Genomic DNA, 20,335 nt, shown 5'->3' with positions numbered 1-20,335 from the left:
TCACCGTCGTTCATAACTTTGGAATTCATTCTGCAAGAGGGAAGTATTCATTGTGCCATAAAACTTTGCTGACATGCGGCATTCACAAGTATGCTTATTTGAAAACACATTTAGCTGATAGACATTCCTTCTAAATGAGGTTAAATTAGAAGTCTACTGTTTGATTTTCAAACCAAAGATAACACCCCCAATTTTACTGTTAATTAGAAGACACTTTAAAATGCAAAGGTTTATACAGCAACACCAACAAAAGGAGTGCGCAGGACTCAAACGCCAAATACAAACCACAAGGCCCTGCCCAGCCATGGACACGTGCAAGGTAAAGGAAGGAAATAAACACTGGATTTGGTCGCTAGGGGTATGGAACTGCGCAGCCCTGTATCAAAGACCCTCATCGGTGTAGCTTTACCGTAATTGGCCCACTTGACTCATAAATCATTACAAACAAAATATCACCACCTGTATCATTATTACAGCACTTCCTCAACTGCTCGGGGTTGTTCTAGGTTCATGAATCCTTGTGTTTGTATAATTTAAAATGCCAAAGCTCATGGAGAAAGAAATTTTGGAACCAGGACTGGATCATTTCAGCATGTGGATTGTGCAGTGGCAGAGATGAATGTCACACAGGCAGTGTGACCCCCCCACCCTGCCCACCCCCACACCAACCCCCCTACTAACCACCCCCGCGCCTTCAAATTAAAAATGAAAGTTTGTCGCTCATGTGCACTGCACTACCTCAATTTTACCGAATAAACCACTGGGATGTAACCCAGGACATAAGTATTCCACACACATCCTGAAAAAGACTCCATATGTGCAGTTTTTCTTCAAAAGCTATTCAACATTCATGCACGGATCAGCTGCCAATTGATATGCCACTTCAGAATAACAGTGAAATCCAGACGTCTAAGAATCGGTGGGCATTGAAATCCTGAGCCGTCGGTACCTCGAAGGGAATGGAGGTGAAAATAATGAAGCTATCATGCATGCGAACCACATACACCATTCTTACCTGAGTCCTCTTGAAGGATCTCTTCAGAACAGGCCCAAGGGTGGCACTTTGCTGCTGCCTGGAAGCTCCCTCATTTTCAGAACTTGTCCTATGGTACAACATATCTTAACATCAGTAGCAGGAATGTGTAGACTAGGGGAGTTAGAAAGAGGTCATGTTTTTTTACATTATTCAATAAACGATGGAGCCAGATGGTGCTAATATTAGGATGCCTGACAGGGGTCAACTTCGCTTGTCATCTTTCTAAGGCTGATAAATTACACTCTTGTGGGAAATCAAGGGTGGTCATCTTATGAAATGACAAAAAGGAAAGTGGAATTTCGCCCCACTGTCTCAGGTCTTTTACTTTCCAGCATTTTCAATAAACAGATCCAAGTAGTCTTCATAATCAACGTTTTTGGGTTAAATCGCGTTATTTATAAATGTGTCGTAACCCCCCACCACCCGACACGGCCAATCAGCAAAAAAGTGTCGCGTTGACAAAAGACAAATAGTTCACTACTTTAGCCCACCGGTGTGTTGAAGCGTGAAACCACAACATTACAAATTTTTGAGTAGGATGTTTCGCTGGTAATTGCATCCAGCATCATCGGGCAATTTTATAAATAACGCGATCTAACCCCCCAAGTAGTCTGTTTTCCTATCACGGCGGTAGTTGCATTCCTGAAGAACACCGCGTTGTGGAAAAATCACGTTATAATAAATAATATATTACAGGGTAAAGTACAGTCCGTAATAGCACGTGAGATGCGTATACAGGCTGAACAAAGAGTGAGGCGAGTGGGTAGCATCAAGAAGCATCCAGCAGCATCCCGCCTGGTGTGATGCTACGCCGAGACAGCTGTACAACCGCTTATTCCGACTCGTGCGACGTAGTTCTGTTCACTCAAACGCGTTGTATCCAATTCGTATCCGTGTCATGAAAAATGTGTTTCCAAATAGATTAATTGCGTTCCGTCCAATTTGCATTATGAAAACACACGTTAATAGAGAACAGACTGGACTGTAATGGTCTTTAGCAAGCAAATTATGTTACGCATATTGAGAGTTATTGATGCAGTGTTATTCTGTCGAAAAAAAAGATGAAATCAGACCAATGTCTTTCCATATAATAAAAAAACATTTTAGATGATCAGTCTCTATGCCATTTCAACAAATATTTTCTAGACCAATCCTGAACTGGTATTTACTTTGAGTCTTGTCAGCAGCCTGATGAATGTTGAACAAATGCTATTGGGCTATGAAAAAAACTAATTGTAATGTCACTAATAATTGTGGGATAAAAAATAAGCTCATTAAAATATGGAAATACATTATAGTCCATCGGCCTATAAACCATGCGAACATTTGTTTAAGGGGGGGTGAACTGTAGACTGCTAAAAGTCGAAACCAGCATGAAGGTTTGCCTACATTAACACATTCCTGCGGAGGGAGCTGGTAGGAACGTTGGGTTGCTCGGTCAATGGCCAGGGTCAACGGCGGCGTGGTGTATTCCGAAAATATGCCTGACTGTGACGGCGTGCACAAGCCGGCGTGAGTAGGTTAAACGTTGAGTTTTATAAGGGCACCACGGGGTGACCAGCCCCTCCCCACCCAGCCCCACCCCTCCCACCCAGCCCCACCCCTCCCACCCCCTCCCCACCCTCCCCACCCAGCCCCTCCCCACCCAGCCCCTCCTCACCCAGCCCCTCCCCACCCTCCCCACCCAGCCCCTCCCCACCCAGACCCACCCTCCCCACCCAGCCCCTCCCCACCCAGCCCCTCCCTACCCAGCCCCTCCCTGCACGACAGACGGACACAATAATCCCCTGTGGGCTGGTGTAACCAGGAGGTTCCTACCAGTAACAAACCCTGCAGGGTTAAACAACAAAGCAAAATGTTTACAGGCTGATGGCCAATAATGTTATATTTTTTTATCGGAGAGATAAACGTATATCTGTCGACATTTCATCATCGAAAATCCTCGAATAACAGTGAATGAGTTATTTTTATCCAGATTCATCTCCTTTGGGGCTCAAGTTGCCTCTACCCTGAAAAAGAGCATTGCAACTAAACAACCATTGTTAATTTTTCATGACACTTTTTATTACGGTACCATCACTTGTTAGTGTATATGCCCATGATAAAGTGGCACTTTGGACTGCAAGTCATTAACAGTATTATATTTACACGTTATAATTTGGAGCATTGATATGTTCTGCTTTGCTGCTTGTGCAGTACTTCTACTTATTGCTATTGTGTTGTAATCGAATGTTTGTTATTTTAATACAATGCAATACTATTGGATGTACATACCATAGAGTCTAAATGCGACCGAATCTCAGCAAGCCGTATAGAAACAACAGTGAGAAGATATATTTTAAAATTGACAGTCACAGGCAGAGGAATAAGGAAGGTCCCGAGCGTGGACTTGGACAGGGACAGGGAGTCGATGACGTGGATTATTTGGGGAAAGGAATTCCAAACTCCAGGAGCAGCAGAAGCTAAACGGTGACTCCGCACTGAGTGAAACTTGACTGGAGGCTTTGACAGAAAGCCTTGGAAGAGTACGTAGAAGGGAGCAGAGTGAGATGAGAGGGGAGAGGTAGACAGGGGCCAGTCCATGGAGAACCTGTAACTGCTGCACTTGTTTGCTGTGTTATTGCTATTCTATTGGTATGCTATTCTGCTGAACTAAGTACGAACATAAAAGTGAAATATTTTGCTATGAGTGAGGTTTTGGGCCTCAGCTTCTAAATAAATAAAAAACACAAATTGCTCAGATAAAACCAAAATCACTTTAGGAGGGTCATACAGGAGGGTCATAAAATCTCTGTATGACCCTCCAGGTGCTACTTTTTGTACTTTTCACAATTTGTGAAAAAAAAATTGACAGTGTCCATGCGTTTGATCCACATAACATAACTAGCAGTACACACCGATGGGAAATTCTACTTCTGACAATATTCTCTTTTTCGTTTACACGTTCAACTTTGCAAAAGTTAATTTTGTAACAATGTGTCTATGTCGATTTAAAGCTTTCGTGACTGCAGGGATTCATCTTCTTGGTTCTTTCGGTAAAGTCACGTAGAAGGGAAGTCATAAAATAATAGAAATAAAACATAATAAAATAATTCTCACGACGTTTCGGCCACAACGCAAGCAGCCGTCCTCAGGTGAAGACCAGGTCTGTCGGGGAGACAGCGTCTGAATGAAACACCACCACGCTTGGAGCGTATATTTAAGCTTGATATGCAAATTATTTTGACAAGGCGCCCTTCCCCCCTTCCAACCCAGCTTAAATATACGCTCCAAGCGTGGTGGTGTTTCATTCAGACGCTGTCTCCCCGACAGACCTGGTCTTCACCTGAGGATGGCTGCTTGCATTGTGGCCGAAACGTCGTGAGAATTATTTTATTATGTTTTATTTTTATTATTTTATTACTTCCCTTCTACGTGACTTTACCGAAAGAACCAAGAAAATGTGTGTATTGTTAAAATAGTTGTGAATCGATCTTATCACTAGTTGTACTCAACCTACTGCCGGTGAAAAAAATCTCTCGACATTTGCTGATGACTAGGGGTGTAATGATTCCCCCCCCTCGTGCTTCAGAAAACTGTTGAGGTTAAGGGTCACGGCTCAACTCCAGAGTCGATTGTTTATTTTAACACTGCGGTAAATATAGTGACCTCTAACGCCTGGAAGGGTCACGTGTAACATCACTGCACACAACGTACAAGGATCGAAAAACAAAAGATTATAATTCGCGCATTTCTATGCATGAATGGTGAACTTAGGAATATACTTTAAACGATAAATACCTCTCAACAGCTGCTGTTTTGTTATGTTTATATATTTGCCTCCATTTCACAGCTCCACCTTCAATTTAGTCATGCTCTTTTTCATTTTACCTTTCAGCCACCATTCTATTTTACTGGTATGAAGCCTCAACTGTCACCCCTCATAAAAGTATATTCCACGCACATCAGATTGTTTTCTCAATCATTGCTGTGAAAAAAAGGGTTTTACAATTATTACCATGATTAGGGGAATTTGAAAGTTATTGTCCATATTTCAGACTTGTTAGAAGATAACCTGTCGCGGGCTGACTCTTTGTAGTGGGACACTCACAACCTCCAAGACAGCTCGGATATACTCTGGGGGTCAGAAATGTCTCACAGCAGGTTTGTAATTTGGGCATGACACCAACGCGTTGGTGGTCCATGCTGCACATTCTGTCACAAAAGATCTTACGGCACAGCGGGACATGTGGCATGGCCTGTCACAGAAGATACTGGGCTTATCGTCTGCTCTGAAGGACAGCACTTTCACATGAGCGTCCACTCTACCAATTTGGACGACACAAACCCTCAATCACACCTCAACCAAGGTGTGGGTTGATGCTCAAAATGCACAGTGGGGCTCATATCCAAGCTGGCTGCTGAAAAGTTTAAGGGTCATGGTTTAGGTCCCATCTTCAATTAAAACGCAAGAGAAGAGTGGATGCTGAGGTTGGAGAATTAAAAAAATCACAACCATCATCAAAAGGGATAATGGTTAAAAACTTACAAATGGCATGGATGGCATCTTTATCTCCGAGGCTTACATATGAATGTGAGCACATAAAAACACCAGTTTTGTTGTGACCCAGACATACGGCACTCAGAATACCCAGGGATAGGAAGGCTATATCTGGTTTGGCTCACATTTGGCCTGCATTCCAGTCAAAGTGGACGTACTAAACAAAGAAGTACAGTTTATACATAATGTGATCTTCTTTCCAATAAAATGCATATACTTCACGAAACAACATTTTTGTTTGAAATGTAAATAATTGGCCATTTTATTAGACACCTGAAAACTATTTACCCATAATATCACTCACCACTGATGTTATCTGTGGCTGGAAATCATGCTCATGTCAGCCAGTTTCATAGGGCAAGTGCGTTAACGACCGTGTCACCACTATGCCCTGATCAATGTAACATGAAAACAAATATCCGAATTTATGTTTTATAATCAATAGCAAGCTATTCTAGCTTTATTAATGCTCTCAAGACAAAAACAACGAAAATGCCCTTGCGACAAAGTACATAACTGCTTGATAGTTTATTCTTGAGTGAAGCAGCGTGTCGCTCTTCACACAGTAACCCCCGATCACAGTGTCCCTTTGTAAAGACTACCAGCGCTGGACTCCCTCAGCGCACCCTGGGCGTCACTTAAAGTAAAATGCAGCTTCCTCGCGTTTCATCGGCTCGTGCAGGCAGGCAGCGGTGCCCTTGTCTCTCCGCCGTCTAAGGTTTCTCCCTGGCTTGAAACGGAACCCTTGACCCGAGCGCCGTGCTGGGAGCCGAGCGCCACGCGGCGCGCCGTCCTCGCGCGGGGGAGGAGAACCGCTAAAATTGGGGCGGCCGCTCGCCCGCTCGCCAAGGCTTAAAAGAGCGCGGCAGCGGCAGCCATCGCTTACCGGCGTCGTGGCCCAATTACCAAATGAGCAAAGGCAGCGCCCGTCCATCACCGCTTAATAGGTGCTCCCCGGCAAAGTGTGGTTAACATTCATTGCAGAGTTGCCGGACAAAAAGTGCGTGTTCACGCCAGGCAAGTCAGTGCCCAAAAATGGTGTAACGAAGCGGGCAGATATTCGTGTTGAATAACCAGTGTCATAAGATGTTAGTTAAAATACAAGGAAGAGTGATGTCTTGCTCAAATGAGCACGGAATTGGTGCTCCATCTCCTGTTTACAGTCCTGAGCTCGACATAGCAATTCCATATTCCAATGACGGGGTGAGTCTACAAATGGAACAACCACTGTTGACTTCTCCAAAAAAGTTGTCCTATTTTATCGACCACTGGGGAACGATGTGATGAGTTAACCGCCTACCAGGATTTAGATTTGCAACCTTCTCTATTGCGAGCCACTCACTCTACTGCTGAGCCACCTGGGCCAGATTCAAATGCAAGGAGGGCTTTGATCTGTCTAGGTCAGGGGTCGGCAACCAAAATAACAAGAAGAGCCATTTCTTTCCAATTCGGTACAAAATTCAGTATTTCAAGAGCCGCAATGCATCTGAGTACATACTGTACATACGTACATATCGTCAAGAAGCAGCCCGTAAAGAGCCGCATGCGGCTCCGGAGCCGTAGGTTGCCGACCCCTGGTCTAGGTAAAGGAGTCCTGTTCCACACTGGCCAAGCAGGTTTCAACAGATGCGGGTACTCAGCCTGACTCTACAACAACTGTACTATAACGATATCTACCCACCTCACAGCTTGACAAGGGCAAATGGTTGATAAAGAAACCTGTCTACAACTGTTGTCCTTCAGACAAAAGCAGCAACACTGAATGCTAATGATAAGAAGTCAGCACTTTTCAACATTACATTTACAATGCTGTAATGTGCCAGGAGGCGCTTTGATGTGCACATATATTTATTTTGAAATAAAGCCTAGCGATTTCAGTTTGAAGACAATTTTCCACTGACCCCTGCACCCTTTGCATGCCCCATGCACCTGGAGATCACGTCAACCTGTGAAATCACAGCCAGATGCCAGCTGACCTGTGAGGTCGCTTTACCGTGGGCACAGAAAGCAGTTGGACTTCACAAGATTTACACTTCGTGCGCCTGGCTAATTTTTAACACCTGATGGTGTTGAATCTTTACTGTGTTTAAGTGAAGTCAGCACCTGCAAAGTTAAGAAATACCTACTTTGGTTGCTTTGTCTTTTATAGGCTTACCAACCTCATAAAATATGCTTCTGTTTTGTGAAAGAGGAGAAAAGTAAATGATTGACATTTGTTTCAAAGGGGCCAGTATTATGCCATGGCTTGTGGCTCATAGAATGCATCTTGCTATTTCACTGCATTATTGTTCATTGATTTGCTTCCGAGCTGAATCATGCCCCATGGAAGATTACAATCTTAAGGCGTCATTTCACAAATCCTATTTAAAATTGCTCTTTTTTCAACGCAACCAATCTTTAGTAAAATAACTGGTCGTTAATTTGCACCATATGGCCAAAATCACAGTAATGTACTTAGAAACGATTTTACCATGATTTAGATCAATCATGGTATATATGACTGACTGTGTATTCACAATAACTACTACGTGTACATGTAAGGTACTTGATTTTATCATAATAGTCATCATCATCATCATCCACTGTCTATCCACTCTACGCAAAAGACTAAAAATATAACTAACATGCACCCGATTATCAATCCACTGCACGATGAATGCCTCCCCACACTGTGTCGGTCATGGGCGTCAGTTGAACATGCTTCATCACGCTGGGACAGTTGGGAGGGAGTGGGGCTAAGGCCCATGTGTGCTATTACTGCACTTACAACTGATGGTAGTCATATCCAGAAATCAAACTCTGGTCATGAGCTTCACAGCGTAGTGTGATCACCACTGTGCCACCGCTCCGAAAAAAGGCTATATAAATGTATTGTTAAACGCTGAGAATTACAGACAAATTGTGTTATTTTAGTATAAAGGCAGTGCATCTATGTGTATTGTAGATTTGTATTTATTTTAAAAAATTACAATTTTAAATCACTCATTATAATACATCTTAAAATGCCTCCTGAGTTATGTCACAAGTTAAATAATGTACACCACCAAACCTAAAATGTGACGAAATTATAAAGAGTTTTTTGGCATACAAATTTAATTTGTACATGCACCAAAACTCTTAACAGATAAGTACAGGCATTGTGAGAAGCTTACGTCAAGTTTTTGGATCTGAGTAATGTATAACTTATGCAACTTCAGAGAATGCATAAAATGGTGTTCTACGACTCTGTACCAAATAAAATATGTATATTACAAGATAAAAATACTTAAAACAATCAACATCAAAAAGACAATCATTTTATTAAAAGATGTGGGAGCTATGTCAAAAAACATGGTTTCAATGTATTATGTAAATAAATGTGTTGTTATTATTGTATTTATGTGCAATATATCAGATTTCCTAAACAGGTCGAGATGGAAGATTTTTGGTTCTCTGTGAATTACCAGCAGGCCACTGGAAGTAACAACAATTGGGAATTTTAAAGATGAGGCTGAAAAAAAAATCAGAGAGCACATCATTACCAAAATGCCTAAGGTCAGTTTTCACTGGGTCTCATGACCAAGATTATACCATAAATTTTGCCCAAGACCTCTCCTAAAAAAATTGATCCCACCGCACCCATGTCTAACTCAACAGTGAACCAGTCAGAATACTCATCCAGCTGAAGTGGTAAACACCACCTAGCTGTCTCTAACCAGTTCAAAAAGACTAGCTTTGCATTGAGCTCTAAAAACCCCCCAGGCTATTTCTTGCCAAGAAGACACTTTAGAACGGTCTTAAATCATTGCCGGTGATCCACCCCCCCATCCCACCCCCTTCCCCCACCACCTCCCGCACCATCCTGGATTTCAATTCAAACACAGTTTATTGGTTTCCGAGAAATGTGGATGTGTGTGCAACAGCTTGGCGTTTTGGAAGGAACAGTGGAGCGAGTTAAAAATGATGTCGCTCAGGTGGCTGAGAGCCTCAGGGGGTCAAGACACAGGGTTGGCAATTCTGAGATCGTGCAGTGAAGGTGCAGCTCTTTAGAGCAAGCCAAGTACTTGAGTGCAGTGGGTGTGATGACTCCAGCCAGTCACCAATGACCGTATAAAAACACCCCGCCCTGAAGCGCTCATCTCCCATTCAGGTCTTTATTCAACCAAGCCCACTATTCCTACAGTGAATAACGTAAATAATTACGACCTCTTTGTGGGAAGTCAAAAGTCGTCATGCTCTGGATAGGCTGGTCCCTGCCATTCTAAAATGGAAAATCCACCATTTTTTCAGGGCCACAAATGGTGATAGGCACCACCCAAGACTCTTTTCAGCAGAAATATATGTTTTGTCTTATTAGGCCTGTCACTTAAAAACACGACTAGTGCTTACCAGACTATTACGCAGCAAAAATAGATACTTAACACCTTTGGGGAATTATCAAACATATTGAAAAGTCAGAGTAGCCTATGTCTCAATGTAGAGTTGATCTTTTATTATGATAAATTAACTAAGAAAACACATGAGACTTTTGCAAAAACTGGGAATAAAATAAACAAATTAAATTATTTTGAATACTTGCTGGCATGTGAACATAGCACGGATGGTCTCTATATTTACAGACATCCCAGTGCAATTTGTGCACTAGAACATACTTCAGTAACTGCACAAGAATATTAACCTGGTGCATAATTTTGGATGAAAAATAAAACTAATTAAACTTAGTGTTGCTCCTGTAGAATATTTGCTTACATGGGATCACAAACGTAAGCTGGCTTGGGCAGGATTATGTCGCGAAAAAGAATCATGGCCGATGGTGAAGAATAATTATAGAGTGGCAGCCAAAAAATGGAAAGTGTCTGAGATTACATCCACGGAGGGAGGAGACGGAGTGATGAAATCAGCTCATGTGCAGGTACTATGTGGATTAATATATCACAGAATCATGAGAGATGGCTGCAGCTTCGGGAGACCTTCATTCAGCAGTGGCTTGACCTTAATTGATGATTCCACATCATGGGTATGTCCATACACATTTAGAGTCATCAAAGTACAAGTTATGAACTAGCGCAGCCAATGCAATAATCATATCCCCTTGTGCGTCATTTTGATGCTGGTATAAAAAAAAAACAAGAATTGCACTGCTGTGCGATTCATTCCTAAGTGACAGAAACCCCCCTTTATGTAAAGATGCATCGAGTGTGTGCATGTTTGTACAGGTCTCATTTGCCATGTTGGTACATTTTTCTGACATATTTTTCATTACATAAACAGCTGCCTGGAACACTACCCCAATGCCCTTCAAGGCATAATAAGAAACATATTTAGGAACACACTCTGAAGGAGCGAACAAATACAATAATAGCTTAATAATCACCTGGGCACAAACATAGCTCGTGTTTTTTGGTTTAATCCCTCTCTGGAAACACAACAATTTATACATGACCGGTTTCTTTTCTCATCACAAAACTGCTTCGATCAAAAAGTACTACTACCATACTTCTTTGCAGATCAATTCAGACGTTTAAACCTCAATATACTCAATAATATTAAGCTTATAGATATGGATACAATTATCAAAATAAAACATTTGTAAAAAAATATTTCCCCATAATTGTGCATACTCATACATTCCACATCCTGCAACTTAAAAGTCACAGCACGTTGCGGATACAACGTGAATTCAGGAACAGTTCAGTACCAGTAGAAGCCACTAGAAGTGCCAATGGCACTTGTGCATTCAAAAAACACTCACTAATGTGTGCTAAATGAGCGACACCAAACATGTCATAATGTCCTACTGGGTCTGCTTGATATTATTTATTGCTCTGTCTGATTTCTAAAGTATTTACGCGAGTTAAAACTGCATGAAGACATCCGTCTGGTTAAATGATAGCAGAGTGTTATCATATGGTACGCCACTGCTAAAAGAATGGGCGAGACATGCCACAAGTGTGATGTGACAACACGGTAATGGGCCGCACTGCTTAGAAAATGAAACAGTGCCATCAATAAACCAAAGTACCAAAGTAAAATAACTCTATTATTACTAATTGTTTCTAGATTTAAATTGTGACCTACAATATTTCTATGGTTAGGTTTGGATTAAAAACATATGCTGAGTTTTCTGTATCTTGGGTTTATTGTCTGTGCTACACAAATGAACAAATGCAATACAATGTGTACTATTTAAAAGCCATTTATATTAAGTACATTTGATAGCGAATTATTGCATACTACTGCAAAGGACTCTTAAGTAAACATGCAGTTGATAATTTTATGTTTTAACCCTGCTTTTTTTGGAGCAACCTTTTATGAGGTTCTGCTGCCCTCTGCTGACACAGGAGGCCAGAAGCAACTGAAATGTTGAATTATGTGGTGATACAGTACTGTATACTGTATTGGCAGTGGTGGTTTGCCATTATAGAGCTTTTTTTGGGTTAGATCGCGTAAATATATAAATGTGGTCGCGAAAGCCTACGTGTTAAAGTGGTGGTTTTGTTTGCTATACTGGTTTTTTTTTAACTTGCTGCTTTAAATCTTGACTTAAAGCTTTCGTGACTTTAGGAATTCACATTCTTTCGGTGTGTTAAAACATCGCCGCTGGGAAGACAAAGGTGGCCGGGCGTGGTGCTGGCCACCCACCCCCTCATGTACCGTGCCGGCCTTCATAGGTGCTCGCTAACAGCACTTGCCCCAACAGTCTGTTCAGGCTATACGGGGGATCTTTGTCTTTGTACAGCTGTGTGGACTGTTCAAATCAAATGGAAATGTTTTGAGATGGGGGTTGGACTCGGCTCACCATCATTCCACCGAAAGACCCAAATAATATCAATTGCTGCTTTAACTATTGTTCTTGTTTAATATCGCAATCACTTTCATATTTAATTTTAAACACATGTTTTGATAAAAAAAAAAGTTTCAATGGAAATGTTTCTATATATTGTAGACAAAAAGGTTGTCTTTTCTAAGTTATCAGTTTAATTACTTTCATTGATATCTATTCCAATATACAGAGTGGTTTTGGTGTGTGGTTATGCCACCTATGAATGCTGTGCAGAATATGTTGTAGTGATGAGTCTACGAGTAAAATACAGCATTTCATGTAGAATTCATACATTTTCTCTCTGAATATTGTGAAGCTGCTCAAAACTGCGTATCATTGCATAATCAATCACTACAGTTACAGCATTCTCACTTTGCCATGCAAATAAGTTAACATGTCAGTTATTTAGATATTTCCTTTAAATATTCATCACACATTCCCCCTGTGAGTCAAAGCTCAACACAAAGAGACATTCATAATTCAGCGCTGCAATTTGTGAGTGTTTGACTGCTGACGGCAAGTGCGTTCCGCTAACCTGTGACGACTGCGCGTTGAATCGAAGGAGAGGTGCAGACGCGAGCGTTCGTCCTCTTTCAGCGAACATTTGGAGGTCTCCTCTGGTGCGTCAAGCGCGCCCGTGACCCAGTCCGGGGGTTCCCGGCTCGCCACAATGTCCTCCAGGGGTTCGTCAAAGTAGATGGCCTGCAAGGCATGCGACACATTCGTAAGTTCAATGAAAGCAGCGGTCAGCGCAGGATATTATGAATGAATCGGCTTTCCGTTGATCACCTGAAAGTAGATAACATTCACGTGCATGCTACTGCAGTGAGCACTAAGCTTTGTAACAAAGTGTTAGCCTATGATTCGTAAGGCGGTAAGGGACTACCAAAAGTAGTGATGTGAAGGAAGTAAAAGAGTGCGAATAAGTGCACTCAATTCAGTCCTGAAGCTCCCAGTATGTGCACCGAATCATCAGAAACCATGCCGAACAACACGCAGTACAACCTAAAAACACATCGGAGAGCTATAGAGCATAATCGTGAAAGCCTATGCAGGCAGAATGCACCATGTAAGTCGGCAGCGTCTTGAGGGGCCCCGTGTCAGGCCTGTGAGTGAAGGGCTCCTCCAGCACACTCCGGCGCAACATGTGCAGCAGCAGACGTGCGTAGTCATTGCGGTTCTTGCGGCTTGAGGTGCCCAGGGCTCCACTGCGAGCTACCGGCGGCTCACAGAGCTTCTTGATCCACAGCGCGCAGCGTTGCCGATCTGTGGACAATGCGCCAGCAACAGTTACATTCTACAACTCACAATCAACGTCTGCAGAATCCTTATCCAGTGTGGAATGATTTATCTCTCCTCCAGTAAATCACTCAATGGTCAAAAATTAGGTTCACGATTCTACCCAAGAATTCATTTTAAAAAATTCCCCATTTTTACCATTATATTTGTATTGATTGTGTGTGATTCATTCAATATCATTTTGGAAATTTAGTTTGCTGCATTGAATTTGCATATGATCGTCATACATTGTAAATGATCTATTCATAAACACATGATTATAAATATTTTTCCCATATAGCCTAGAATTTTTTACATTTCCACATCACCATTCGGCATGTGAGAGTTTATAAAACTAACTTATCTTTTATTTCTGCCATAATCAACTCATTTGTCAACAGCATCAATGGCATAAAATCAACTGAAATAAAAGGACTTCATGTGAAGCAGTGGCATTTATGGACGGATTAATTTGAAAATAACATCCTAGGAGCACTTTCCTGAGGTAAAATCCATGTTATAAAGATGTAAAATTTCTAAATTCTAGCATAACACAAAGGATTGGTCATTATTGGAAAAGTCTGACTGTGAGTGCTGTTGAGCAAGCTTTGATGAGCACATTCTAAAACAAGATGAAAAACTCCTTGAATGCTTAAGGATACAGAGCAAAATACGAGTGAAGTTCACGTGAATTTTGAGAAAAGTATACCCAGTGTGACCAAACACATTATGGGATCAGCTAAGAAAAAAAAAATACCTTATGTCATGCCATTAACATCTTACACTACAATGTTAAATGTGTATTCAAACACTTACACTGTCTGGCGTCTTAAGTGGCTATAGTCTCTTGAAAAGTGCAGTAAGATGGGTTTTTATAAATCTATATCTATGAGTGTCCTTCTGGAAAAGCTTGGTTGTTTATTCATTGGCGTATATTGCCCCTCTTGAAAAACTCTACCAGGATACATAACATATTTCATAGCAGCGTTTGCTCTGTAGTGTGTTATTAAAAAACAAAAGAACAAGGGAAACTCTCAATCCACACTGAACACTCACGACTTCCCACAAAAGTGGTACCTATTGTATACACCCCAAAGCAATAATACGACTGCACCAACCGAGATATGAGCTTGCAGTATTCTGATTGCAGGGCAGGCAGCAGCGCCACGGTGGCAAGATGTCAACTACCTCGCCTGGTCGTGGGTTCCATCCCAACCCCGACCCTGACGCCTGTATATTATTGTTTGCATGTTCACCTGGTGGTCACATGGATTTTTCTCTGGGTCTTCCGGTTTCCCCCTCCACCTTTAGAAACATGCCTTTCGATTATTTGGCTGCTAGAAATGTCCACGTGATAAGCCACTTGGTTGAGCTATCATTTGTGGCTAGGTCGCTTCTGAAAAAGAGCTGTATAGGCTGAGTGGGCCTGACCAGGCAAAATAAATAACAGTACTCCAACTACAACACAACTTCCCGTAAATGTTTATGATTTCATGGAGCAAATAAGACACCCCCCCTCCCGCGAGATTGGGTGCACAATACTTTTTGGTTCTTTCGGTAAAGCCACGTAGGTAGAAAAATAAAAATTGGGTGCACAATGGTCATTACCAGACTTGTGTGGAAGCTTGAGCACAAAGGGCTTCATATCAACAAGAAAATGATCGAAGTCTCCATCCAGTTTCTCACAGGCATCCTCGTGGCTCTCCATCTGCACACACGTTGCATCGAGAAATCACATTCAGAATGTTATATTATATGGAGAGTAAAAACTGTCACGCAACTTTGGCAATATTGTACTGTCCTAGCAACTTGCACGTCTGAAAGCAGATTGTATAGTTCCAGATGGTCTCATGATGAAGCTGCTGTGACTACAAAACAACAATTATCATTTAAAACTCCATCGATCAAAACTGCAATTTCCAAAGTCTTAACATTTTACTTTGCGGGGATGGGTTACACATCCAGTGTTCGTGATCCTTGTAGACCTGAGCAGGTATACTGGAGAGAGGGGCACGCAGCAACACAATCGAGTACTCGGCGAGAGACTAAATAATGTCGATTTGAAGTTTTCGTGACTGCAGGGATCCATACTCTTTGGTTCTTTCGGTAAAGTCATGTAGGTATAAAATAAAATTAATTAAATCACGACGTTTCGATTGCAACACAAGCAGCAATCATCATTACCACGGCAACTCTCTCTCCCACTTCAGCAAACAAAAATGTATTGCTGTGGTTTTCCCACCTGATGATGATTGCTTGTGTTGCAATCAAAACGTCGTGATTTAATTTATGATCATATTATATTTTATACCTACGTGACTTTTACCGAAAGAACCAAAGAGTATGAAAAAATATGTGTTCCCTTTACCAGCCCGTCTTCACCAGTGTGCAGTACAGTATTGTATGTTTAAACAAAATCCTCCTAAATGACCGACTCACCGGATTTGTGTCAACATAATACCGCTCTCTTAAAATATATACTAATTGTATGGTGCCATTAAGACGTGACATGTGCCAGCGTTGTATTTATTGAGCAACAATATTGTTTCACTAAACCGCTCCCTCGAAAGTAAATGTATTCATCTTCTTGGTTCTTTCGGTAAAGTCACGTAGAAGGGAAGTAATACAATAATAAAAATAAAACATAATAAAATAATTCTCACGACGTTTCGGCCACGCCTTCTGGACAGACCTGCTCTCCACCTGAAGACGGCTGCTTGCGTTGTGGCCGAAACGTCGTGAGAATTATTTTATTATGTTTTATTTTTATTATTGTATTACTTCCCTTCTACGTGACTTTACCGAAAGAACCAAGAAGATGAATCCCTGCAGTCACGAAAGCTTTAAATCGAAAAGTAAATGTATTGTTTTATTTTACTGACCTGGAATGGGGGTGACGGTGGTGGTGTTGGGTGCGGCTTCGTGGATGAATCGACCGTGGCGGGGATTCGAAAACTCACGCCCTTGTACTCGTGAATCCGTGCTGCTCAACAGATGCGAAGTTATCTTTAATCAACACTGAAGAGGCCAGAGGATATACGATCATCGAGTAATAAGGGACAATATAATAACGTGTTGACTTACGAGTGGGCGACAAACACAATGGGCATATCCCTGAGGGTAAACAACAGGTGGGGCTTCGAAATTACGTCACTTATCGTCTAGATATTTATTTTTTCAAAATCCCGGTTGCTAAGCGCAGGCCGCAAAGGTCCAACACGCCAAGCGGCCAGCAATGAACAGCATCTAATTCGAGATTTGAAGTTTTCGTGACTGCAATTATTCATACTCTTTGGTTTTTTCGGTAAAGTTTATATAAATTAAATCACGACGTTTCGGAGGCAACACAAGCTTCCGTGTTGCCTCTGAAACGTCATGATTTAAATAATTAGGTTTTTTCGGTAAAGTCACGTAGGTAAAAAATTAAAATTAATAAAAGTACATTTTTTACCTACGTGACTTTACCGAAAAAACCTAAGAATATGAATCCTTGCAGTCACGAAAGCTTCAAATCTAGAAGTCATGATTTAATTTATTTTAATTTATTTACATTTTTTACCTACGTGACTTTACCGAAAAAACCGAAGAGAATGAACAGCACCAATCGAGGTTTTAATAAGAGTTCCTGAAATCCGTCTCTTGAATTGAGCACCGTACTGTATAATATATAAACTATATACGTTTGTGTGCGTTGAGTTTGTTGTCCTCACGCACCTCCGATTAGTACGGTTGGCTACGTACGGTGCGAAAAAAGTTCCACATACAGTACATAAGAAATGGGGGATATATAATATTAGAGGAAATTCCCAAGCTAAGCTGTGTGAGGGTAACACAGTAGTTTCATGATCAGACTGTAGTGTAACAATAACGGTGTTATTCGATGTTGCGCCGTTAAACTTAAAGAGTTAAAACGCCACAGGGCCTAGGCCACAGCGGCGTGCAACTCAACTCCGCCGCTAAAATCACATCACATCACTTCGCAACGTTCAATAAAACAACACACCACAACGTTAGTATTCAAGACATGAGTGCAGCCGTAACTTCACTCACCGCATATATACGCTGGAGTATCTCTGTAACAAACAAACAAAACTAACTTACAATGTTTACAAATCAACTACCAACACAAAACAACCCACGCGCTTTATTTCCGTCAAATCCGTCATTCAAACTTCCTTGCTTTTCCCGGCATGCCTATCGCGGCCAGGCAGATGGTGATTGGGTACAAGCGGAGGGAGGGGGGGGCGTGTGAAGCCGTTGCCATGGAGACGCGGCACGCCGTTGCCGCGGTAACAGGTCGCCAAGGGTCCTCTATGTGGGGGGGGAGGACGGGGGGTTGCTATGGTAACGGGGTCGCGACCCCCCCCCCCAACCTTGCCCCCACCTACTTGGGCGACCACGCAAACCTTTAAGAGAGATCACGTGGCTCCAGGCAGACGCCTCGGTCTCTGTGGCGCAATCGGTTAGCGCGTTCGGCTGTTAACCGAAAGGTTGGTGGTTCGAGCCCACCCAGGGACGCGAGCTTATTTTGTTAAACATTTGTCACTGCAGTAATTATATAACAGGGCGGCAATTCGTAGGTGAAAGTATCTCTTGGTTTTAGGTTATATTTGCAATGACCTGACTATTGATGATTGTGTTGTGCAGATGTATATACGCGTTCTATGGTATGTGTGGCGCCGCCTATGGAGACTTGTTGACACTGACACAATAGCGAGGCAGCAACTTAAACACAATTTCGATTACAATTAAAATACACAAGGTAAAAACAATTCAGAGTAAACGTTTAAGACTGAGCGACGTAATATTACAACACACAATGTACGGAGTTCAATTATCCCAAAGAATAATGCAACAGAAATAAGCCGACAGTATCCCTCTCTCCAGGTAAAAGAAATATTAAAATATTTATTACACAATCCATCAGCACCACGGCCGTCTGGGAGTGCATAATTTCAGCAACATTGGTTTAAGATAAGAAAACTCTGGACCAAAGTAAATGCGATGGATTGCAGGCAATATTGCGATAATAAATTACAGAATGTCCAATGCCCTCTTCTTAGCCTTACCAGATTTCTCTCAAGGGCATATGATATGTTGCTTAAAATTCAGTGACATTCACCCTTAGTTCCCAGTAATTTATAATGAAAACTAAAGTATGTATCACCATTGGAACCTTTGCCAGTAGCAAAATATGATAATTGGTTTTTTACCCTTTTATCTGGCAACAAAATCGACACCTTTTCCAATGGTGCAAATGCTTACCCCGAGCTCTCATACTCTGATGGTGCAATGTCTTGGAGTTGTGCGCCTTTTGGCGTCATCTGGTCCAACACCATGTGAGACTGGGCTCTAAAAAAAGCTGTTTCGGGTGTGGACCAATCAATTTCAAGGACAGTGCATACATTATCAGAGTTGTGGTTTTTGTTTGCATTCCGACCGCAGGTGTCAGTTTTGTTGCCAGATAAAAGGGTAAAAAACCAATTATCATAAAGTATGTATGTTGAACTTTTGTCGCACTGTCCATAATCAACCGTGTTAATCGCAGGTGCATGAGAACAACAAAGGCGTGATGCCACTAAGCATACCGTTGTTGCTTAGTTGCATAATATTATACAACGAAAAAAAGTTCACCTTGAAAATGTCAAAAGCTCCTAGTAGATATAAAATATAACTACAAACACTCATGTATTTACAATGCATACTTGTATTCCAAGGACTGTAGTTACACGTACATTTAACTCCTGGAATTACACGCAAAGATACATTTATCTTGGCATACCACGCTGGTACGAGTCACGATGGCCATCTCTGGCATCGTGTAAATAACGAGGCATCTATATTTGCACGATCTCACCCAAAATATAACTTTATTATGGACACTTCAATCCAGCAAGAGGGAATGCAATGCCACTGTTGGCTGGTCCACCGATGCCCTCCCTACTCGCTGCTCAGGACCCGCTCCCTATAGAGGACCGGGTTCCACAGAACTAAATGGGGAACGGAGACACCCTCTAAAAACACTGGTCTACAGCCAAAATGCTTCCGAAATAAATGTCGTCCAACTTTACTAATTCTGGGCCACTGAGACTGAAAATGATGCTTACAATTGTTTATTGGCTCTAGTTTTCAAGATATGCTACTTAGTCAGTATATACGACCCTTCACTTGGGAATGGCGGAGGATAAGTGAGTTGTAAAGGGAAGGGATCTAAATTGAAACCAGAAATGACTAAAATACATGTTTGACTGGATCTTTGAATAAATCTATGACTGGGTTTGGACAGGACTTGCTTTTTGAACAAAACAATGAATGATGCAATCTGAACCTGGTATTGCATCATACACCATATGAATTGCATCATGTTATTCCTAGAAGTCATGATGATGCAATCATAACTAGGCTTATGTCCCTCTGCTGAACAAATTGCCCTATATCAGCTCTAGAAATCATACAGTGTTGTGCTCTCTTATTCTGTTTAGCAGCTTTCCGCCTCTAGCCACGGACCAAGATATAGGATGGGTCCATCTCACACCATCCCCTGATCAACACCACCAGAAGAAAGTCTGGCAGTAACAAAGACAAAGACCCCTCATATAGCCTTTACAGACTGTTCGGGTAAGTGCTGTAAGCGAGCACCTATGAAGGCTGGCACGGTACACGAGGGGGTGTGTGGCCA

General features: G+C 41.8%; 1 protein-coding gene and 1 non-coding gene across 3 annotated transcripts in view; one reads left to right on the top strand and one right to left on the bottom strand.

Moving 5' to 3' along the window:
* The window catches only part of LOC144730341 (centrosomal protein of 112 kDa-like), a 198,927-nt gene extending 181,051 nt beyond the window's left edge, over positions 1-17,876 (bottom strand). For both annotated transcript variants that reach the window (XR_013587810.1, XM_078611086.1), the window contains exons 1-6: positions 17,707-17,876; positions 16,539-16,639; positions 15,265-15,364; positions 13,445-13,644; positions 12,914-13,080; positions 1,016-1,103 (exon numbers count right to left, since the gene is read on the bottom strand). Coding sequence is in view for 1 of the 2 variants with exons in the window: in XM_078611086.1 (XP_078467212.1) it covers positions 1,016-1,103; positions 12,914-13,080; positions 13,445-13,644; positions 15,265-15,364 (555 nt within the window). In the remaining variant the exon portion in view is untranslated. The remainder of the gene's footprint in view (positions 1-1,015; positions 1,104-12,913; positions 13,081-13,444; positions 13,645-15,264; positions 15,365-16,538; positions 16,640-17,706) is intronic.
* A 224-nt stretch (positions 17,877-18,100) lies between these two features.
* TRNAN-GUU (transfer RNA asparagine (anticodon GUU)) lies at positions 18,101-18,174 on the top strand. Its single transcript has one exon. It is a non-coding gene; the product is annotated as a tRNA-Asn (tRNA).
* The last annotated feature ends 2,161 nt before the right edge of the window (positions 18,175-20,335 follow it).

The sequence above is a fragment of the Lampetra planeri genome, chromosome 35, assembly GCF_965212315.1.
Source record: "Lampetra planeri chromosome 35, kcLamPlan1.2.h2, whole genome shotgun sequence".
In the NCBI taxonomy this organism is placed as follows: Eukaryota; Metazoa; Chordata; class Hyperoartia; order Petromyzontiformes; family Petromyzontidae; genus Lampetra; species Lampetra planeri.
This window is presented reverse-complemented; position numbering and strand designations above follow the sequence as displayed.